A 23,893-nucleotide genomic window follows, 5' to 3' on the forward strand; every position below is an offset into this window, starting at 1 on the left:
AACCATGTATTTTTTAGTATCATATTTTTATAATATATATTCTTAAAATAATTTAAACACAGTAGACTTTTCAAGTATCTTGAATTCAAATCGACACATGCAACATACACGCTTCTAAAATAAAATTCTAATTCTAATAGTTATAGATGCATATAGTTTTTGTTAGTTAAGGTTTGACGAAACCTTACCATAAACGACAAGTTTCTGTAACCCAAGGTAAAATATCTGCAACATGGATACAGTGGTGTGGCGTTCCGTGTTGGACTTCCTCAAAGCATGGGAACAGCTTTGCCCGACCTAACATTTCCATCAGTGACATTTCTATCAGAGGCGGATTTAGGATTTTGATCGTTGGGGTACAGACTAAAGTGATGTAGTTCATCGATACTAATAAAATGATATAATTCGATCACTAATAATAATAAAATAGTTGTAATGATATATAAATGGAACAAGTTATATGTTTTCATTACAGGTTTGCAACTAATTCTTATAAATTATTATAATACAAACTAAATCTTCACAAGCCATTCCGCAACTCTTGGAAGCTTTTAATGACATCTTCATTGCACATCAGAAAAAAAAGTCACGAGCTCAATAAATGTGATAAAAAAATCATTCAATTAGTATATTGATCACCCATCTTGTTTCAAGGCTTGGTCTTCACATGGTTCATTGCTGAAAATACTCCGACACTTGAAGTAGCCATAGGTAGGATAAAAAATACTCTCTCAACACGAGTAGTTTAAGCAACAAATAAACAAGTTTAAAGCGATTGTGCTTGTTTGTCTCAACAAATCTAAGAGGGAGCTCACTAAGATTCTTTGCTTATTGGAACCATGTGTTGTTACAAACATCAACAACAAATATATTTAGTTGCAAAGAAAGTTAGACCAGATTTGTACTCGTCAAATCTTAAGGATATATAAAACTTTACAAGTTTAATACGTTTTTTCCTTGTCATAAAAAGCAAAGGAAATCACTAGATTCAAAAGAAACAATGCAAAAAGGAAGCATGAGACTTTCTTTTCCCAGTCGGATGAACTAGCACTTCGGCTTGCTACTTAACAATATATTATCTCCTACAATTAAAAAGAACAAAGTGTGGATATTTTTTGTGCGATATTTATTTTGGTTCGTCCGTCTGTCCACGCCTGCGATCCCACGATAATCATGCATGGAAGGAAATAATAATTATGCATGAAAAAAAACAATAATCATGCATGAAAGGAAACAATAATCATGCATGGAAGGAAACATCAGTGGTGCCAAATAAAAGATGTGCAGGTTATATATGGTGAGACTGTTGAACCTTCTGTAATTTACTAAACGAATATTCCCACCATTAGTATATAGGTTCATTCCCCTACGTTTTTTCATGCTCCTATTAGCATATAATATAAAAGTATTGTTGTGTTCATCATCACTTTCACTTGACTACTCCCATTAGCATATACTTCCTCTACCCCAAAATATAAGTTGTTATGGGATGCGTGCAGGTCAAACTTTCTCAACTTTGACTAAGTTTATAAAAAATACGTGTAACATTTATATCTCCAAATAAGTTTATTATGAAAATATATTCAATGTTCTATGTAATGATACTAATTATATATTATAAATATTAATATTCTTTTATATATAATTGGTTGAAGTTAAAAAAAAAGTTAACTTCTCGGGAAGCGAAAATGAATTCTATTTTGGGACAGAGGGAGTATATGAAAGTAGTGTTGAAAATATTTTAACAGCCAAGTTCGTCTCTGTCTGATTGGTAAGCTTAGACATCATAATGGCATAAATTTTTTTGACTCTCATAGACACCCTCATGGATCAGTGCAAAGCATCCCAATCCTACCACATACATAAATGGCAGCCTTAAAGTTATTATATTTTTAAAGGGTGGACAATAAAGACCATCTTAGATGTTCTGGCATTAGAGTATATACGTGCAGACACATAGGCATGGTGGTGCAAGTGAGCAGCCAGTAGGAGTCGACAGTCAAGGGTGTTTGGATCCCAGGACTAAACTTTAGTCCCTGTCAAATTGAATTTTTAGATATCAATTAGGAGGACTAAACATGAGCTAATTATAAAACTAATTACATAAGTTGTGGTTAATTCGCTTGCCAGCGCCGTGTACAGGATGATATAGAGATGTGGTGGAACTTATTCGTGGATTTATTGGCGCACAAAAGAAATGGATATCGAAAATCATCTTCCCGCTGGTATAAAAAATGATATTAGCCACATCACGAAAAGATCTACACAGTAGAGTTTGTGAGCCGCGACGCCACGCTCTCTGTGACTGTATAAATTTCACGAACTTAGCTTTTTGGATTAACTATCACTTTAACGTCGGTTATATACTTTTACAGTATTGTTATCTTATCGTGTGATCTGTGTGTTTTTAGGTACAAAAGTTTAGCTGCCCCGTAGCAACGCACGGGCACGAACCTATTTGCATATATACTCGAACATGTGTGTACATGATTATATGGAGATACAGCGGAACTTAGTCATGGATTTATTGGCGCATGAAAGAAATGGATATCGTAGAATTCTTTTGCTGATATAAAATATTATCTTAGTCGTATTACGAAAAAGTCTATACAATAGAATTTGTGAGCATGCGACGTCGCGCTCTCCGTGACAGTGTTAATTTTATGAACTTTGTTTTTTGAATTAAATATCACTTTGACGTCGATATTTAATTTAACAGTATTGTTTATCTTATCGTGCGATCCGTGTGTTTTTAGTATAAAAGATTTAGTTGTCCTATAGCAACACACGGGTACGCTACATAGTACATATATAATGGACTAAAGAGTATACGGAGTATGTGCTTAGGCCTTGTTTAGTTTGCAAAATTTTTAGCGAAATGGTACTGTAGCACTTTCGTTGTTATTTGGCAATTAGTGTCCAATCATAGTCTAATTAGGCTAAAAGATTCGTCTCGTGAATTTCGTCTAAACTGTGTAATTAGTTTTATTTTTTATTTATATTTAATGCTTCATACATACGTCCAAAGATTTAATGTGACGGAGAATCTTGAAAAATTTTACAAAATGAAGTGGAACTAACGGTACCTTAGTATTTTTGCAGGAATTTTGGGGTACAACTGTACCCCATGCACCTGCTGTGCATCCGCCCCTGATTTCCATTACTCAAATGTCAGAATGACTAACCCTAGTAATTTTCTTGGCTAGACCACAAACTTCGATAAGAGTATGGCTAATAATATAGTTCGTTGTTGGTTATTATATGTATATTTACAACCATCTATCAGCATACCATGCCTCTACCTGTTATTAACTCGGTTGAGCGTGATGTTTAGGCTCCCGGTAGCACCATGTCATTCAGTTCACTCTACATCACGATGCAAATGGCACTGTACGACAAACGGTTGTCCCTGCAGCATCTATCTCCCTCCTGCGAGGCGACTCGACGTATCCACGGCGTCCATGGCTAACATGCATGCGGTGTGACTTGGCATCCCGCGGCGGACTGCTGTGGCACCCAGCCTCCCGCGACAGCACTTGGCGGCCCCCATGGCATGACTCCAGGCCTGGTTTGGCCGGGCCTATGGACAGCTCCGGCTCCGGCTGATGAATCACGGTAGCTGTATTATTCACCGAAGTCGTTTTTCTCTCTTCTTCTTTCCTCTTTCATTAACACCACCGGAACCGGAGAAGCTCGTTTTTATAGCTACCGTAGCTCCAGCTACATGTCGCTACAGTGTAGGAGCCCGGCCAAACGGGGCAGCTTCCTCTTCTTGGATGAGTTTTGGTTCGAACTCAATTTTTGTATGATATATATCCTTTTGCCCTATTCACTTGTACCTTTGGATGAATTTCTTATGCCACCAAACTACCTTAGGGTAAGATAGACATTCTCCTAGAAATGGTGCGGTCACGGGTTGACAGGTCACACAGCCACTCACCGCCGCGTTCCAACCTGTGCAATGGGAAAAACGAAGGCAGCCAGTCAACGTACAAGTCAAGTCAGCATATTGACGTTTGTGTCAGGTAGTACATCTATGTACAGTACAGATTTTCTTCGGATAAAAAATGCTTTGCATCCATAGATGCGATGATGCAACAGATGAATCTGATGACTTGTCAACTCTGAATCCTCTCACATGATAAACTCCCGAAGAAAGCTTCCTCCCACCCGACGAGGTCAAAGTCAGACGTCCAAATTCTTGCACACGAAACATCTCTTCCTCGTGTCATCGTGTAACTAGTAAATCCTTTCTCCTTCTAGTTTACTGTACTGTGTGTGTGTCTCTCTCTCTCTCTATATATATATATAATGATCAGCGGTTGCTTTCCCCAATCACTTTTATCGGTTATATCCTCACAGTATCTAGCTACGCTCATCTTCGATTCCGAATCGTTCCCAACAATGGCAACAAACCAAAAGGAGGAGCGTGCATCACGACAGGTAGGGGACACCGGACACGCTTATCCTACACTAGAGAACCCACAGCCGCTTCGTTTGGCTGTGGCTCGTCGTAAATGATCGTAAATTTCCAGCCAAAACAGTATTTTTCTCTCACACAAACCAGTCAGCAGTACTTTTTCACGAACCAGCAACGATACGAACCAGCCAACCGAACAAGCTGCCATGTTGCCAGCGAGCAGCGAAAGAGGTCGGGCCCACGGGCACGGGCTCACCAAACCTGCCGCGTGGCTACGCACGCACGTTCCCCTCAAACGCCTCGCCCGTGCACGGAGACACGACGCCGGCGGTTGGGCGCTTTCGCGCCTCGCGAACGGCACCTCCCCCCTCTCTGGGGTGTGTTTGGATCGAAACCTGGGTAGAGATGCCTGACCTGTAGCGTGAACTAAATGCTGCCTGTGCGGTATTTGGATGCAGCCCTGTGAGCTGTCTGTTCCAGGCATTAGGCCTCCAGGCTCAGGCACACGAAAACGGTCGCCTGGGGTGCAGCTGCTGGCTTACCTAGACTAATCACCCGTCTAATCACTTGTTGCCTTATTTACTGTTATTCTTGTATTAGTTGGTACTGTGTATACGAAATTCCACAAAAAAAACGTATACCAACAAACCTCATATTACGTTCTTCTTTTCTGTTCTCTACTAATAAACCTACACTAGCATCGTGTATACAATGTAATTATAATTATCTTTGTTCCTCGTACATCTTTCCTTGTGACATTTTTTAAATAGCTAGGAAAACTATTAAATTTATTTGTAATTTCAAATATATTGTTAATTGATAAATATGTGGATGGTTTTATTTATTTATTGTTTGTACATTCTAACAGTAAACCGTGTATGTTTTAAAATGGTATTATATCTTTTATTAGCATTCCATGTATAAGCTTCCAACTAAACACAACATCTTCTACCATGCCTGGCTAGACAAATTTCATCAAATTTTAGATAAATTTTAGGCAACACTTTTTATCAGATAACTACCCAGGCTTCCATCCAAAGAATGCCCCCGTCTCACCCCGCGCGCGGGTCCGTCCGCCAGCCCCAGCCCCCAAAGTCCTCTCAACCCGGAGGAGCCCACCAGCGCGCACCCAGCTGGGTCGGCCCCGACCCCGACCCCGAGTCCAGTGTACTGTCCGCTTCCTCGCCGTCGCCGAAACCAAGGCAACGCTGGCGGGGGACGGAGAGGAAGGCCGCTGCCGACCTTCGTCTCACCCTCGCCTCACCTTCCCCCACCCGCAAAAATCCAAATGCCACGCCGCGATTTAATTAAGCGCGCACCGGACCGGACACATCCATCGACCAAAACAGCGGCTCCTTTCCCTGCGGCCGCACGCATCGCTCGCGTCGCCGGTGTCGCCGTCGCCACTCGCACGCACTCACTGACCGCCAGGCTGAGGCCAATCCAAACCGGGACCAATCCAGACGAACGCACGGACGGCACCAGCTGCTGCGTGCGTTCGCTTTCCCCGAAACGTGACCCGAGCTGCAGAGAGAGAGAAAGACAAGGGAGGAGAAGCCGCCATGAGGCAGCAGCAGTTGCTGGAGCTGCCCTCCTAGTCGTCCCCGTTAAATCCCTCCTCGCCCAGTCACGAGCACCCGCCCAGTTCCTCTCCTCCCGCCCGCCCCCCGGTCCCCGACCCCGACCCAACCCAGATCAGAGATTCCGTTTGTGGCGTTGGCGTTTCCGTGAGGCGAGGCGGGCGAAGGGCGAAGGCGACCGTCCGGAGCTAGCTTCATGCGCCAGGGGCGGCGGCTTCACCCCGTCGTTTGATGGGCAACGCATGCGGCGGCTCCCTTAGATCCAAGTACCTGCACAGCTTCAAGCACGCCGCGTCGCAGCGCCACGACTCCGAGTACAGCGCCAGCAGCGCCGTCGCCGCCGACGACTCGCCCAGGAAGCAGCCCACGCCGCCCGCCACCACGGACGCCCACGCGCCGGCGCCGGCCGCGCCCGCCCGCCGCAGCAGCCATGAGGCGCGGCGGGGCGGGCGCGACGCCCGACCTCGGGTCCGTGCTCGGCCACCCCACCCCAACCTCCGCGACCTCTACGCGCTCGGCAGGAAGCTCGGGCAGGGGCAGTTCGGCACCACCTACCTCTGCACCGAGCTCGCCACGGGGTGTCGACTACGCCTGCAAGTACCATCTCCAAGCGCAAGCTCATCACCAAGGAGGACATCGACGACGTGCCGCCCGCGAGATCCAGATCATGCACCACCTCTCGGGCCACAAGAACGTCGTCGCTATCAAGGGCGCGTACGAGGACCAGTCTACGTCCACATCGTCATGGAGCTCTGCGCCGGAGGCGAGCTCTTCGACCGGATCATACAGCGCGGGCACTACAGCGAGCGCAAGGCCGCCGAGCTCACCAGGATCATCGTCGGGGTCGTCGAGGCCTGCCACTCGCTCGGGGTCATGCACCGGGACCTCAAGCCCGAGAACTTCCTGCTCGCCAACAAGGACGATGACCTCTCGCTCAAGGCCATCGATTTCGGACTCTCTGTCTTCTTCAAGCCTGGTAAGCTGCTGCTGCAGAATCGCAAACTTCTTTGAGTTCTTCCCATTGTGACATATTGTGCTGTTTTAGTCACGGCTGAAACTTGTGCACGGGATGTGTTACTAATCGGTAGCTCGTACAGTTGTGCTTGCGTTAGCTCTGTTTTATTCATGTTCGTAGTCGTAGGAAATGAAATGGATGATTGCAGGTGAAATTCTGTAACAGCAGCTTTTTGGAGTCATCATGCAACTGAATTTGGCAACAGAAGGGGTTGAAAAGTACTAGTAAATAGTCGGTATTGATTGTTATGTGATGAAAGCTAACGTTGCAATAGCTTAGTTTCACAGGAAATAAATGCAGCTTGCTACTTGCCATTCAAGAGTTAGTGGCAAAACACTAATTAATGAGTTTAGTGCCCTAACCTGCTAGGGCCCGAAATGCAAGTTCAGCAGGGTGCATTTCTTAGCTAGGTGGCAGTTGAATTACTGGATCTGATGGAAGCTGCCTATTATTCTAATAATAGTGCAATAGTACACAGAACCTTTTTCGCTCCAACTTGTAACCAATTAGGCATGCTATCTGCATCCTTGACACTTTTCGCTTTCTTGTTCGTTCTTTCAGGTCAAGTTTTCACCGATGTTGTTGGTAGCCCATATTATGTAGCTCCAGAAGTTTTGCTGAAAAGTTATGGACCAGCAAGCTGATGTATGGACAGCTGGTATCATTCTGTACATTCTACTAAGTGGTGTGCCTCCATTTTGGGCAGGTATATAGATTTTGGTATGTTTGCTCTTAAGTTCTTTAGGATCTTTAACTTTATCCTTTTGACCGCATGCTAACATTTTTAATGACTACAATGCAGAAACACAACAAGGAATATTTGATGCTGTATTGAAAGGTGTCATTGATTTTGATTCTGATCCGTGGCCCGTCATATCTGATAGTGCAAAGATCTTATAAGACGAATGCTGAATCCTCGTGCTGCCGAGCGCTTAACAGCACACGAAGTTCTATGTAAGTTTCTTTCACCACTTTATACTATTGATTTGTTATTTCTCTAACACCGCAATGCATCCATTCACCTGATGTATTTGCAATTGTTGGATAAAAAGATGACACTTGAACTTGTGCACAGGCCATCCATGGATTCGTGATCATGGAGTGGCTCCTGACCGTCCACTGGATCCGGCTGTCTTATCTCGCATTAAGCAATTCTCTGCAATGAATAAGTTGAAGAAAATGGCTTTACGAGTAAGTGCAGTTCTTTTAGGCATGATTTATATGAACTTTGATTCGCAGGTTCAGAAGATAGCACCCCAATAGTTCTTTAGCTAATATTCCTTATTTGATTGGACCCTTATTACCTAGTATCGACCAGGGGAGTTGTGTTACATTTTAGATTGCTTGCTTGTGCAACGCTGAACTAATTGACTATATGTGTTCATTCTAATAGGTAATAGCTGAGAGCCTATCAGAAGAGGAAATCGCGGGGTTGAAGGAAATGTTCCAGACCATGGACACTGACAACAGTGGTGCAATTACTTATGATGAGCTAAAAGAAGGATTGAGAAAATATGGCTCCACACTAAAGGACACTGAGATTCGTGACCTTATGGAAGCAGTAAGTTAGCTGAAACCTTTTGGTATGCTTGTTTGTATTTTTAGCTTCAACGACCTGGGTCCTGAAGCTATACATTAAGGGCGTACCCGTGTAGAGAGCTCCCGCTCCGTGCGGGGTCTGGGGAAGGGTGTTAGTGGCAAGCCTTACCCTCGCCTATGCAATGCGAGGAGACCGCGACTCGAACCCGGGACCTTCCTGAAGCTATACATTAAGAATCATAAATATGTGGCTTCATTAAGAATCTAGGCTACAAAGTCAATCAGTTACTTGTTGCAATTTCAACTTATGTATGACCATTTCTCATTACATATTTATGATTAGGATGAGAGCAGTAGACAGCATGGGGTACAACTAATATTTCCTCATCTTAAAGCAGCCACCATTTTATGTCTTATAAATCTGCGCTTATGTGCTACATGACGTGTATGCGTGTTTTTTTACTTCAGTGGTCTAGCAACTATGCATATTTAATTTAGAGGCTGATAAATTGAGCATCACACTTGGCTCACTTCTTATGCCGGAGGCTTTGTAAAAGAGAAGTTATAACACATTGTACCAAAAAAACTTACGTGTTTTTTTGTTTCGTTTAGGCTGATATTGACAACAGTGGAACAATTGACTATATAGAATTCATTGCTGCAACTTTGCATCTCAATAAGCTGGAGCGCGAGGAACATCTCGTGGCAGCCTTTTCATATTTCGACAAAGATGGTAGTGGCTACATCACAGTGGATGAACTGCAGCAAGCTTGCAAAGAGCATAACATGCCGGATGCTTTTCTTGATGATGTCATCAACGAAGCTGATCAGGACAATGTAAGTCTTACTTTAATTAGGCCACATGCATAAAAGTTATAAAATGGCATATCTTGTTTATTTGTTACTCACCTTCGTTAAACCTATATGAAATGTACAACCAATGCAAGTAGTGTGATGCAATGAAAACACGTACAACTTGCCAATAAGGAAAGGACGGACACATTTTATTGATCAACATAGTTCATTTGATGCTCAATCAATCAATGTGGCCAATGCTTTCAAGTGTAAGGTTATCTCCCTAAGTGTGGGCGCAGCCAGCAAGGGATCAAACACTGGTAGCACCCCAAAAAACGCTCCTCTCTGGTGACCCCAAGAAATAGTGGCAAAGCACCACCCAGTGGTAACAACGCGGGCCTATAGGGGTAGTGGCAGTGGTCGTTTGGCCCTCGTAGATGCAGCCCTATAGGGGTGAAACTGGAGTTCGTGGCTCTCTCTCAATCAGTATGCCGCCATGGGGCGGTCTTTCCTCACCTGCAAAATTTTCATTAATCAATGGTTATGGTTCTGTTAGTAATGAAGCAAAGTTAATGCCGTTGACACGTGTAGTCTAACCTTGCTCTTTTTTTTTTTGCCAGGATGGCCGCATTGACTATGGAGAGTTTGTTGCCATGATGACCAAGGGCAATATGGGAGTCGGTCGAAGAACAATGAGAAACAGCTTGAATATCAGCATGAGGGACGCACCTGGTGCATTCTGAGACTTAACACGATGTACAGCTTGTGGCTTAGCTACTTCCTCTGTCTTGCTGCCCTACGAAACCTTCTACATTTTTTCAAGATGTTGTCAAGTGTCTGTGTGGATGTGTTTTTCTGGGGATTCTGATTGAACTCTTGTGGTTGATTCCATGAAATGCATAACAAGATGTCCATGTCACGCATGAACCCGAATTGTAAATGATGCTGCTGCCCCTTGAGTCTCAGAAACACTAATGTTCAGTGAACTAGCTCGCCATGTCTGTCTCCGGTCTCCCTTGATTGATGACATCCATTCTTGGATGCACGCTGTATCTCAATGCAATGCGTTGCTCCGTTTGTATGAACCTGTACTTAATGTACTGTTTTCCCGATGCTTGCCATGATGTAAGCATGATCTGGCGGTCTGGCCGCCTTTGTTTAGGCTGGGGCGAATCTATAGATTATTATGGATAAGGAATGACGAAAAAAGATAGGGGCTCTTGCGTTTGTACCCTTGTTTTGTATCGAAATTGTGATTTTGCCCCTATTTTTTTGACTTTGTGAATTTACCCCTACTGTGCCGTTCACGAAGCACCAGTTTACCCCTGCTCCGTCATCCACCCCTAACGGTGTTAAACTTTGTACAAAAGGACATGAATGCCCATGCGATTTTGCCCCTGTTTGTTATGCCTAATTGTGATTTTACCCTAATTTGGAATTACAGGACTATTCTCTAAGTAGATACCATTGAAGGGTCAGACAGATGAAAAACTTACAGGACTATTCTCTAAGTAGATACAGAACAGAAACTCAGATATGATGAAATCAAAGGATATTTAGAAATTTGAATAGCTACAGTTCCTGTCCTTCCACATTGATAGATTTATTCACAAAAAAAACTTGTCTATTAGATGGAATGGAACCCAGAATCATTCTAAATATTATTAAGTAATGAACACTCCATTCCAAGTTAAAGAAATTTGACTTAGGACAAAGCCAAAATGAACTACGATGTCAAACGGAGGGAGTACAAGACAGGCCATTGTAGTTCTGAATCTGAAGTTTCTATACTGTCAGATTCTTTATTAATGCATATCAAGACCCAGATTTCTGAAAAGCTTTGAGTTGAAACGTTAAAGATTAACAGAAATCACACATAAGTTGTATGGTGTTTATTTTGTAAAACCATGAAGGAAAAGATGCCATTGTATGGAAGACAGAAGCCATAGCATCTGGATGCCTAGATGCTCTTTCAGACACACCAGCAACCAGGGCCTTTGTGTTCCTACCAACTCTTGTGTCAGTAATAAGCATTTTGACTGGGTTCCTGGACTCAAGGTTTGTCAGTTCCCCCTTCTTGAATTTGATCATTTTCCCTAGTTTCAAACATAAGATTTAGTGAACCAAAACAAACTTAGGAGAAATGATAAGAAGGCAATTAACATTCATATGATCTTATGATTATTAATAAATTACTTAAGTTCACCCATTTGCAAAGGTTTCCATGCCTTAGACCTAAAACTAACAAGAGTACAAGACTTCTTTGGTTAAATTACTCATTTCAATACATAGATACATCATCTATAAGTAGGTGCAAGTCAAGAACATATATAACTATCATACCATAAGTAAACTAGGGGAGTTGTTTGAAAAAATAAATAAGTGAACTAGAAGCAATCCTGACTGCGACAAGAGTGGCGGTGCCATTAAGCAATCAACCATTAAGTTATTGCGAACAACCTCAATACGAATTCCACTAGAGGTCAACCCTGAATGCAAAGGCATTTCAATACTACCAGTTTTAAATAAAGGTTTCAGAACTCATCAATTTCATAGCATACCGAAAGTGCTGACGGAATTGTCGATGCCAGAAGGCTTGCCATGAATGATCTTTTCCCCTTGGAACGCCCATTGGTTGACCAGCTCAAGATCACCCTTCTCCAACACCTCCCACCCCTCAGCACCCCTGTGTGCTCCAACACTGACTGCGCCAGCAGCCGTCAATAGAGCCCCTGACATGGACACACAGAATGCCGACGACGAGCCGAGCCCTGCACCCATGGGCAGGTCCGAGGTCACCACTGCCTTGCCAGGCCTGCATCTGCACAAGAACACAGCGAACAACCACATGTGTGAAAAAACGTGATGTGAGCACAGACTGCAAACGGGAAGGGAGAAGCAACCAACCCCAAATGGAGGTGTAGAGGAAAAGGAAAGCGGACAGACCGGCAGAGAGCCAGATCTTGGCCTCAGGGATCTCCTGGTCCTCCAAGAGCCTGGCAATGGTGGCCAGTTGGTCAGGGGAGCACGGCGCCGGAACCTCGGGGTTGGCGCTGATCTCCTCGCCTAGCGCCCCGCGGAGGCGTGAGCACGGCCACGAGAAGGTGAGGCCCGAGTCCCTGAGGTACAGCTCCACCGCGCCGGAGTCAGCGCCACCACCCTCTCCTGCGTGGCACCGGGAGAGAGGAGCTGTGAGAAGGGTACCAGCGGCGGCGACGCGACAAAACGAAGAACCGAAGAAGCCAGGGTGGGCGGGAGCACCTGTGGGGCGGAGGAGGAGGGAGGACCTGGTGTAGAGATCGATGGCGGCGGCGACGGCGGCGGAGCCGTGGACGACGGCGTGCTCGCCCGCGAGGATGATCTTGCCGGGCGCGCGGGCGCACACTAGCGCTGGTCCCCGATACCCCGCCGTGCCGGCGACTGCATCCATGGCACCGAAGGCGACGAGATCCGCGGCCAAAGAAAACGGAACTGGAGGACGGACTGGGAGGGTGTGTGAGCCGCGCGATCCCTGTCCTCGCGGCGTCCTTGGCTCTGGAGCTCGAGGTGGCCGGTACCGTCAGTAGTGCATCTACTGGCGTCGTCGCTGTCGGTCCTCCGAAGGTCAAACGGGCGGAGCTGCCAAGAAATAGGAACAGCGAACAACCACTTGTCGTCGGAACGGGTCGAGCGAAGGGGTGAGAAAGGAGAAAGGGACGGAGGGTATCGTTGTCTTTTGATATAGGTGTCTTTTCTTTTTTCTTTTTTTTTTACCATTTAATCCAAGCATTTTAGACGGTGTTATAAAACAGGGGTAGACGGAAGCTTCGTTTGAAAAAAGCGAGGGTAAAATCACAAAGTTAAAAAAAGAGGGGCAAAATCACAATTGAAGTACTGGACAAGGGCAAGAACGCAATTCTCCCAAAAAGATAACATCAAGATATTCTATGATGCTCTCAACCAATGTCAACAAAAAGAACTACGCAGGAATCCATGGTCACCACTCACCAGTAATCCCCGCAAGAGCAGGAACCACCATTGAAGTGGTGGAATCGCACGGCATCTCGAATCACGAACTCCCGACCAGTCACTGAGGATATCAGCTTGATCACAGTGTGGCAGTCGCCGCAAATGCGCAGATTCTTCATGATGTGGATCGGCATCCAGGCGGGCAAGCTCATGAGCCCGAAGGCTACAGCTAGCTTCTCACTGTGGTGAATCTCGGAGCGCGGGGAGTCAGTCCTCACATACCCGAGGCGCACGATCTTCTCCATGAGCTCATCCAGCTTCTTCCGAATCGCGATCACCTGGGGATGGCTCACGTCATCCGCTTTAAAGACGTGGACCTTGTTGTTAACCTCCATCCAGCTATATCCCGGGTTCTTTTTTATCCCCTTGTCCCTCATCAGCTTCCTTATCTGTGCAGAATCATCAGATTTCCCAGCATCGGCATAGATCTTCGCCATAAGCATGTAGCTCCCAGAATCGGGCGAGTCCAGCTCAAACACATGTTTCGCTGCAAGTTCAGCGAGCTCATTGTTGCCATGTATCTTGCAGGCACTAAGAAGAGCTCCCCAAACCTCAGCGGTTGGTTTCATGGGCATCTCATCAATGAGATCTTTGGCTTCCGTCAGGTGCCCGGCACGGCCAAGAAGGTCTACCATGCATGAGAAATGCTCCAAACCTGGAGATATGTTATGGACTCTCTTCATCATATCAAAATAAGATTTCCCCTCCTGCACGAGTCCGGAGTGGCTACAGCCTGACAGAACTGCAACATAGCTTATGTAGTCTGGCTTTGCGCCTCTTTTCAGTATGTCATCAAAGATCTCTATGGCTTGCTTTCCCATGCCATGCTGTGAATAACCAGTGATCATGGCATTCCAAGATACAATATCCTTCATGTTCAGGAAGTCAAATACTTTTCGAGCTTCTAAAATCCTTCCGCACTTGGAATACATTGTTATAACTGCATTCGCAACAGAGGTGTCTAAAATGAGACCAGCCTTTACAGTACGACCAATAATTTGATCTCCAAGTTTGTTTGCACCTAAATCTGCACAGCCTTTGAACAATGTGACATAGGTAACCCAGTCAGGTCTAACATCCTTCTCACTTAGCATAACCTTATACATCCTGAGGCCATCTTCCTCAGCTCCATGCTGTATATATGCTCCCAACATAGCATTCCATGTAATTACATTCTTTGTCGACATGCCATCAAAGAACTCTCGAGCTTTTGTGATGTTCCCTACTTGAGAATGTGCAGTGATCATGCTTGTCCATGATACAATGTCCTTTTCATTCATAAATCTGAATATAGATTCAGCACTCTGGAGATTGTCGCACTTTGCATACATGGAGATGAGAGAATTGGACACAACGACAGCTTGAATCAGCCCACTTTTCAGACAAAGTGAATGTAGTTGCCTCCCAAGGTACAAATCCATCCTGCTGCAGCAGCCACTTATAAGAGTTGCCAATGCGAACTGATCAAGTGTCATCAACTCAGCTCTCATCTGGTTGAACAATTCAACAGATTCAGTGAAACACCCATACTGCAAGAATCCCGAGATGAGAACTGTCCAAGCCACGTTGTTACGATCATGTAAAGAGTTGAACACCTGCTTAGCTTCCTTGAAACAGCCACATTTTGCATACAGTTCAACAAGAGCACTAGCGACATATGGATCAATGTGGGGTAGGTTCCGAATCACCTGAGCATGAAGTTGCTTACCCCATCCTAAAGAAGATAATCTAGCACACACAGTAAGAGAACTAGTGTATGTTGTTGAATCAAGGCGGACCCCTTTGCTTTGCATGTCCACAACCATATCAAGGGCTTCTCTGACTCGGCCACTCTGAGACAATGCTGATACCATCATGTTCCATGAAACAACATCACGTTCAGGCATGCTATCAAAAAGCTCAAGGGCATGGTCAACACCATATGTCTTGACATATCCCACTAGCATACTGTTCCGACAGAATATAGTGGGTTCTTTAATGCGAACAAACAACCTTGAAGCCAAATCCACAGTTCCACATCTCACAAACATGTCGACAAGGGCAGCTGCTACATCACTATCATCCTGGGAATCGAACTTCTGAACCATCCCAAACAGCTGCAGCGCCAAACTGTGCTGTCCAAGGGCACCACAAGACTTCATGGCATAAGCGAATGTGAATGCATTTGGCGACGAATCACCACTTCGGTGCATGGACACAAAGCTTTCCAAAGAAGCCAAGTACTGTCGGCTCTGAAAGTATCCGGACATGAGCGTGTTCCACGAGGCCACGTCTCTCGCGGGCATTCTACCGAACAGCTCCACGGCATCGCTCAGTCGTCCGAGCTTGGCGTACCCATTCAGCATGACGTTGTGGGTGATGACGTTGGGGTGGGCGATGTCCGTCAGAAGCAGGCGGCGGGCGTCGGGGAGGGCTCCGCAGGAGAGGTAGGCGTGGAGGAGCGTGTTCTGTAGGAAGACGGCGGACGCGAGGCCCACGGCAACGAGGCGGCCGTGCAGCGCGCGGGCGCCGGTGAGCGCGCCGCGTGCACCGCACGAACGCAGCGCGTCGGCAAACGCCTGCGTGACCGCCATGTGGGAGGCAACCGCCGGAGGAGGAGGCGGCGGTGGCGGCCATGGGGACGCCACCATTCAAACGATTGCGGCCTTGCGCTATGCTATGCGTGCTCCCAGAAGAAGCGAAATCGCATGGTCCAATTCGGCCCATGAAATTTGGTTGCGGGTTGCCGCCTTGCCGGGTTGGAGAAACATAAGCACCGAAAATACGCCATCTCAAAATGAAAGCGTAACATATTTAGGGTGGACTATTTCACCCCTAAAGTATAAAACCGGATTTTCTACCCCTAAACTTTCTAAAACCGATCAAATAACCCCAAACGGTTTTAACGATGGTTTTGCTGCAGTAACGGTGGTTTCATTTTTTCTTTTTTATTTATTTCTGCTAAATCTTTGAAAAATCATAGTAAATCAGAAAAAATCATAAAATAGAAAATCTAATTTTATTGGACTCCACATGAGTAGATCTATATAGTGAATATATAATATGGTATGTTTTAGTACAAAGTTTTTAATGTAGCTTTAGATTTATGTTTTTTTGTAATTAAATAGAATAATTAATAGCTGTAGTTTCTATGGTCCAATTGTGATAAATTTTTTATGGTGGACTAATTATTATATGCTTAAACTGTAGTAAAAATTCCATACACATTAGATCATGTATAACTTAGTTATAAATTTATTTAGGTTTATGCTTGTTAAACCTATGCTTTATCTATAACTAAGTTATAAATGATCTAACGAATATAAAATTTTTACTACAGTTCAAGCATACAATAATTAGCCTATCATAAAAATTATCTAAAGCTATAACAAAACTTTGTATTAAAACATACTATATTATATGTTCACTGAGTAGATCTACTCATATAGAATCCAATAAAATTAGATTTTTTATTTTATAATTTTTCTATGATTTACTATAATTTTTTAAAAATCAGCAGAAATAAATAAAAATAAAAAAATAAAATTACCGTCACTGTATCAAAACTATCGTCGTTTGGGTTATTTGACCGGTTTCAGAAAGTTAGAGGTAGAAAATCCGGTTTTATAACGTGAGGTGAAGCAGTCCACGCGATGAATAGTTTGGGTCGTGTAGACTTTTTTCCGTCTTCCTTGTCTCTCGTACTCGCGCGTGGAGTCTCCGAACTTCCCATTCGGCAGCGAGGAAACCAAAGCCGGGGAACTTCTGATCCGGTGTTAGGGGACAGTGGTTTGGCGCGAGGCCATGGAGGGATCCCTGGAGGCGCGGCCCGGTGTCCTCCTCGTCGGCGCCCCGGGCGTCGGCAAGCGAACCATCCTCTCCCGTGAGATCTCGCTGTCCTCCTTTCCTTATGTTTGGGTTTCCTTCTCCCGATTTGAATGCGAAACATCGAGTGGGTAGAGTTGTTGAACTATTTAGGATCTGAATCAGATGTGTTCGCGTCGTGAGCAGGAGGAGAAGATCCCGTGGTCCACCTGTGATTTGATTTTTTTTAGTGGACCAAGTAAAACGGGTGTTGATTCGGAGTAGATAGAGAAGAGAAGACACAAGATGACAAGCTTGTACTGTTTTAGCTGACAAATTAACGCTTCTAGTTTCAACCATTACCTTGATAATTGATGAATTCGTTGGGCTGTGGAGTAGATATAGATATTTAAGTTTACGTGCTTTGCTAAAATAAGATATTACTCTGATATTCCAAATTTTACTGTTCATAATATTTATATGTGGTTGTGCTTTGTTATTTCCTGACCATTTTCATTTCACCATGAACTTCAGGGTTGCTTGCAGCGGAAATACCTGACGTGCATGACTTATCATCCGGTGTGCTGTGTCAGGGGTATGTAATAGCATCTTGTCAAATTACATTTTTGTCTGTGAGAAATGTCAAATACTCCTACTTATATAGAAGTAGAAAGCATTGTTTTCTGTTAAATCTTCTTCTAACACATGATATAATTTATTTTGCTACTGATTGCCATGCAGGTGGACAATTGAAACAAAGTATTATTCAGCTGATCTTTCCATCTGGACAGCAAATCTTGGTGAAGAATTTTCTCTTGGTTCCCTCCCTCATCTAGACCGGCTGGCGGCCCTCGTTATGGTCTTTGATATGAATGATGTCCGTACTGAACCTGTGTTCTCATTCAACCTTATTGTGCTTTCTGTCTTAGCGTTTAAAGATTCTGAACCTTATAATTTTCAGAGTTCAATTTTTTATCCTCAGTGCTACAGTAGGGTAACAGCCTTAACTAATTATGCAGGAATCCACCTTGCTTACTCTGCAAAGCTGGGCTGCCAATGTTGATATCCAGAGGTTTGAGGTCTTGTTATGCATTGGAAATAAAGCAGATCTTGTACCTGGTCATAGCGCACATATAGAATATAGGAGGCGTATGCTAATGCTTGGGGAGTCAAGTTCTGATCCACACCCTGATTATTTCGATTTTGGGATAAATGAAAGTGAGGGTTGTAGCTTGTTATCTGAGGAAGAGCCATGCATAGAGATCAGAAACTCTACTGCAAAGTGGTGCATTGAGCAGAACATAGAATATATTGAGGCCTGTGCTTCCAATGCTGACTTTGATAAGTGTAAGTTGTCTCCTCGGTTGTAAACCTGTAACTGTTAAAGTTTTTTCTCCTCAAGTTTCTACACTTTGCCATTAGGCTTTTCTTATTTCCAGTAATCAATCTATTACCATGAGCTCTAAATTGAGCATCAATTAATTATTTTATACCCAATGAAAACTTATATCTTTTATGGACTCCAATAGAAGAAGGATTATATCCTATAGGAGCCGTGGTTTTTTCTATCTGAATTGATGTTTATTCAAACTAACAGGTCTATCAGTGGATGGTGATAGCCAAGGCTTAGAGCGACTCTTTGGAGCTCTTTCTGCACATATGTGGCCTGAAATGATTCTGAAATCTGGAAACAGAATAACTGCCCCATCCTTGGTTGAAAAAGAAGGTAGTTAAATGCCATAAATGAGTAAATTGGAACTGATGATTGCTGATCTGTGCCTTACTTATTCTGCACTATTGAAAAACTATGGGACGGCATGGCATGCTTAGAAAGTTTCTATATTAAGTAATTTCAGCTGTTAGAATTTGCTGTCCATCTTTTACATAAAATGTGTTGTGAAATCTTTGCACCAGTAAACTACTTTAAATTATTGAATATAAAATAATGCACTACATGTCCCTGATTATTCATTTTCATTCCGACAGAATCTACGGATGATGAATCCAACTATGATTTTGAGTACGAGGTCCTGTCCCATGGATCTGATGACCAGTGGGAATTTGTTGGCGAGACAAGTACATCCAGAAGCTTTGAGAGATCAAATGAGGCTGATGGGACGCAGGATCACACACATCAAGTTGTGAAGGCCGGTACTGACTCTTCAGCATCCAACCCTCTCCCGAGTGCCATGTCCACAGAAACTGCTGAAGAAAATACTGTAACTCGGACCAACAAAACCGACAATAGTGATCATGTGGACACGACCACAGCATATAGCACTGATGATCATCAAAGTGATCTTCCAGAGGCTAACCATCTTTTTGAGGACGAGCATTATGGTCTGGATGACCTGGAGAAAATCATGTCGGAGATTGGTAACATGCGATCAAACCTAAGGCTCATGCCTGACTTCCAAAGGAGGGAGATGGCTGCAAAGCTAGCCATGAAAATGGCAGCCATGTTTGGTGGTGATGAAGAATAGGCATTTGAGGATATCTAAGGCAATTCATGTAATTCCACCTTACTGCTGATTCCCAGACAGGGTTGCAGATGATGGAAAGATGGTTTTGTACAAGCCGATGAGCCTCTCGGCATGACGGCACGGCACCTAGGGCCTTTCTCATGATAATGTCTTTTTCTTTGGCGAAAATTTTGTGCCTATTGGGCGTTCTATATAGCCTTGGAAGATGTATTATTATGAACTTTAACTCCCTTGAATCCTTCAGTGGAAAACTTTCTGAACTATGTTATGGTGCAATAGGAAAATGATGGAATTGTAGAACCGCAGACAAAAAAAAAAAGATAACTTTACAAGTTATTGTATTTCCAAACTTCAGCGGATGAAAAACAGAGTGCATAGTTTGCATTTTAAATACCTCTGATAGAGGAAATACGTTAGGCGGGGTGGACTACATCCAGTGAATGAGGAGTATCTGTATTGATTTATTCTGCACAGAGTACTCAGTTCGATGTCAAGTAGAGGGGATGAAATGTGTGTCCGTCTTTGTCCCCGGTCTAAGTTCTAGTCTCAGGCTCCGGGTATATGGTTACAAACATGCAGCCCCTGACAATCAACGATAGTGTTGCTTAGCTATTTACAATCACATCCGACTCATGGGTTCACTATTGAGATAAGTGTGATTCCTGTGCTGGAATTGTCCCCTGCTTAGTCGAAACCGTGCAAATGGCAGTGCAGCGCAGGCGCAGCACATAGATTAACACCTCAGTCGTGTTTGTCCTAGGAGTCGGTTATGGCATTAGTGAAGCTACCCAGTACCCATGTACTTGTCAGAATAAATATCCATTCACAACACGTCAAGCGACTTCCATATTAACTGCTCACTATGTAAACCGGTAAGCCCACTGTTCCAAAACTTGTCTATCTACAGCTACAGCCTAAAAGCTGATAACACTATGCAACAAAGCAAATATCATCAAAGAGCTGAAGTACACAAATCTTATTGCCCTTCCGGCCCATTTGATTGTAAACTTCCATCAGAGCTATGTTTACCAGACTCCATAGACACTTGTCTATCTTGATTATCAAACTTCGAGCTCTCAAGATTTTCAGATGGCTTGCCTGATGATCTCATTGATCTCTCATTACGCTGCATACTCGTTGGATCTGAAGGGAGTTTGGTAACCTGTAAAGCATCGTTGGGATTCAGAATCATTATTCTGGAAGGCGGGTGGTTAACAAAAGTATGTGTGATTGGTTCTTTTGTCAGACTAGGCTTGGAGCTTTATCAATATAATCAATTTTGATTTGACAGAAGGGAGGATCTAATGGATAATATTGTTGTCATTTTAAATGTAAAGAAGATCATGTTCATCGGCAAAGCACTCACAGCATTTGAAGCCTCTAGCCTTGCCTGCAAAGCTTCATGCTCAGCCTTAACACGGGATGGGACGCCATCCTTTTGATAGACATTCTGTTTGGCGGTCTCCTCATCTACTTCACTTGAAGCAGCAGCAAAAGGATGGTTTGCTGGGATCCATCTAACTGTATCTGGATCAACATCTGGAGGTAAGGAATCACCTTCCCTGAGAAACACGGTTGGCCTTTTCCACTGATATGCACGTGATCTCCTCTTCTGATGCATTTCTTGTTGCTCCTTCGTAAGCCTAACAGGAGCCAAACGGTACTCCTTGCCAAACATTTGTGCAGTAGATGTGCCCTCATCAATCTTGACTAATGGATTATTGAAAGGATCATCGTATGTGCGGAGCTTTGCACTGCAGGAAAGGAATTACTTCAGTCATGATTATTGCACAAGTCAAAGGTTTATAAGTTCACAGAAAAGCTTCATTTAACCATTTATATCTGCATTGAAATGAACCATGCAATTAGTTTCTGAAAGTTGAATTCCCGTGCCCATACCAGGAACCAGACTAACATGTGAAAACTATGGTGAGGCTTTACAATGGCATGGAACAAGTAAATAGGGACAGTAACTCCTCACAAGCATAAGCACAATGATAAGATCACTTAACAGAAAATTAATTAGTAGACAATGGGGCATGACCAAGTCACATAGACAAAGTTTCAAGTCTTATGTTACAACATGATCATTAAAACAGAGGCTACAGTCCAAACGATAATCAAGCATCCATAAACCCAGCAATACATCAACGAGAATACAAAATGCAACTTCAAGGAAATGAAGGAATTAGTAACATACGTCCCTCGTTGCCCTGATTTTAACTGTCCACGCCTTACTAGATCAGCAACAGAACCTCTATTATCATGCTCTCGACTTCTAATGATAACCTGCCTTGCAGCAGCAGCCAAAAATGCAATGCCAACACAGAAACCAGCAACAAAATTTGGGCTAATGCTTTTCTGGATCTGCATGAAAAGAAAAAGTAAGAACATGAAGTACACAACATGGAAACTGGTACAACTCAAGGATGAGCATGTTAAAGCAGAAAACGTTATTGCTTATGGTAAAAAAGAAAAGGAAGGCACACAATAAAAGAAATAAATTGTCTGCATAGTTTAAAACCAATTCCCTGATGTACTGAAACTTGTTGATGACATTTATGGTTTGCTGGATGAGGATCACGGACAGAGAAACAAGGGATGTCTAATCACATATGATAGTATTCGGCATTCAGTGTCTTCAGCTTATCTATGCAGCCACGAGTTTCATGCCACTGTGTACTAATCAATTCAACAGATCCTCCGTCCCAATTAATATCAATTTGCTACTTAGTTGTTCATAGACGATCATAGGGAACACAACTGTGTTTTGCTTTTGCACTCGTTCAAAAACCTCCCTCACACTCGTCGCAATTTATCTACTAGCCAAATATATGATATCCCTCCTCTCCACAGCAATTACAATCTCCCCTTCACAGCAATTGCCATCTCGTGCTGACACAAACCAATCCCGCAATCCAAATGTAAAAACAAAATACCCAGAGAGGGAGAGGTAAGGGGAGTCCTTACCGAAGCAACAGCAGGAGGCACGGAGGCGACGAGCCCCCTCAGATCTCCCACCCTGCTCTGCAGAGCCCCCAGCTTCCGCTCCCCGCCTGCGACGTCACTGGCGTTGCTCGACGCCGAAGCCCTAATCGGCCGCGGCCACCTCACCGCCCTCCCGCGGAACAGCCGCGGAGGGAGGAAGAGGCGGAACGGGAGGGAGACGGCGACGGAGGCGGTCGCCATTGTCGCCCTCACATGGATGGAGAAGCAGAAGGTAACCAAGGTTAGGACTCAAGAGGCTTTGGTGCTGTGGGACTCGGTGTGCTCAAGGCCCGAGGTTGGGGATGGTCAGAGACGGAGGCTGCCAGTGCCATGGCAAGAGACTGGCGGCGTTCACTTCCACTGCCCTGTCCAGTGAACGTCACATACCGGGCCGGAGTGCAGAGCGAGCTCGAGAAAGCCCATGGGCCTCCATGCCTTATTAGCTCCTTTGTATATAGGAAAAAGTCAATTTTGCCTCTCTTACACCGGAAAAGTTAGATTTTCTCTCTCAACTCTCTGAAACCAGAAATAGTTCCTCCCCTCCTCCATCCAAACCGGTCACTTAACCCCTGCTCCCTCCAAACCGGTCACTTAACCTCCGTGGCTGTTTCCTTGGTGGTTTTCTTTTTCTTTTATTTTTATTCTAGCTGAATTTTAAAAAATTATAGTAAATCACAGAAAAATCATAAAATAGAAAATTTAATTGTGTTGGACTCCATATGATTAGATCTACATAGTGAATATATGATATACTATGCTTTAACATAAAGTTTTTGCTGTAACTTTACATCTATGTTTTTTGTAATTAATTCATAGCTGTGGTTTCTTTGGTCCAATGGCGGCGAAATTTTTATGGTGAGCTAATCATTGCATGCTTGAGATGTAGTAAAAATTTCATGTTCATTAAATCATGTGTGACTGAGTTATAGATTTATCTAGGTTTATGTTGACTTTTGCGATAGCTAAGGGAGGCAAAATGATTTTTTTCCTTGTATATATACATCAAGTTTTCAGTTACAACTTCTAGGCTTTTTAAACAAACTGGCACTAGTTGTGCCAATTTCTATCTAATACTGTAGAGTAGAAGACAGCTTCTGCCGGTTACCAACTGCAAGATGATACGAGTTCAGCTCTGCTGTGTTTTCACGATAATTAAGCTCAGTAGTTTGCCGTTTGACCAATCTAAAGCCATTGGCGCTTTTGGTTTGCAGGACCAAACGGTCTATGAGTGATCAACCTATGTCCGAACCTATGTAACAGTTTGATTTAAGTCATGAAATAA

General features: G+C 43.9%; 3 protein-coding genes, 1 long non-coding RNA gene and 2 pseudogenes across 4 annotated transcripts; 3 read left to right on the forward strand and 3 right to left on the reverse strand.

Moving 5' to 3' along the window:
* The first annotated feature begins 5,783 nt into the window (after positions 1-5,783).
* Positions 5,784-10,292, forward strand: LOC136497146 (calcium-dependent protein kinase 13-like; annotated as a pseudogene).
* An 812-nt stretch (positions 10,293-11,104) lies between these two features.
* On the reverse strand, positions 11,105-12,779 carry LOC136497152 (mevalonate kinase-like; annotated as a pseudogene).
* Positions 12,780-13,047: 268 nt separating this feature from the next.
* Positions 13,048-16,084, reverse strand: LOC136497144 (putative pentatricopeptide repeat-containing protein At3g11460, mitochondrial). Its single transcript, XM_066492940.1, has one exon. The coding sequence runs from the start codon at positions 15,985-15,987 to the stop codon at positions 13,333-13,335; it is 2,655 nt and encodes an 884-aa protein (XP_066349037.1). The 5' UTR covers positions 15,988-16,084; the 3' UTR covers positions 13,048-13,332.
* An 855-nt stretch (positions 16,085-16,939) lies between these two features.
* Positions 16,940-19,923, forward strand: LOC136497148 (uncharacterized). The gene is made up of 6 exons (XM_066492944.1): positions 16,940-17,219; positions 17,675-17,735; positions 17,882-18,017; positions 18,160-18,487; positions 18,738-18,866; positions 19,127-19,923. Exons 1-6 carry the CDS (start codon positions 17,141-17,143, stop codon positions 19,621-19,623), a joined length of 1,230 nt encoding a protein of 409 aa, XP_066349041.1. The 5' UTR covers positions 16,940-17,140; the 3' UTR covers positions 19,624-19,923.
* A 133-nt stretch (positions 19,924-20,056) lies between these two features.
* Positions 20,057-23,121, reverse strand: LOC136497151 (protein MULTIPLE CHLOROPLAST DIVISION SITE 1-like). The gene is made up of 4 exons (XM_066492947.1): positions 22,594-23,121; positions 21,824-21,990; positions 20,990-21,377; positions 20,057-20,785 (listed from the first exon to the last, which is right to left on the reverse strand). Exons 1-4 carry the CDS (start codon positions 22,810-22,812, stop codon positions 20,600-20,602), a joined length of 960 nt encoding a protein of 319 aa, XP_066349044.1. The 5' UTR covers positions 22,813-23,121; the 3' UTR covers positions 20,057-20,599.
* On the forward strand, positions 20,739-21,403 carry LOC136497157 (uncharacterized). Its single transcript, XR_010769223.1, has 3 exons — positions 20,739-20,843; positions 20,915-21,168; positions 21,266-21,403. It is a non-coding gene; the product is annotated as an uncharacterized lncRNA (long non-coding RNA).
* Positions 23,122-23,893: the final 772 nt, after the last annotated feature.

The sequence above is a fragment of the Miscanthus floridulus genome, chromosome 12, assembly GCF_019320115.1.
Source record: "Miscanthus floridulus cultivar M001 chromosome 12, ASM1932011v1, whole genome shotgun sequence".
In the NCBI taxonomy this organism is placed as follows: domain Eukaryota; kingdom Viridiplantae; phylum Streptophyta; class Magnoliopsida; order Poales; family Poaceae; genus Miscanthus; species Miscanthus floridulus.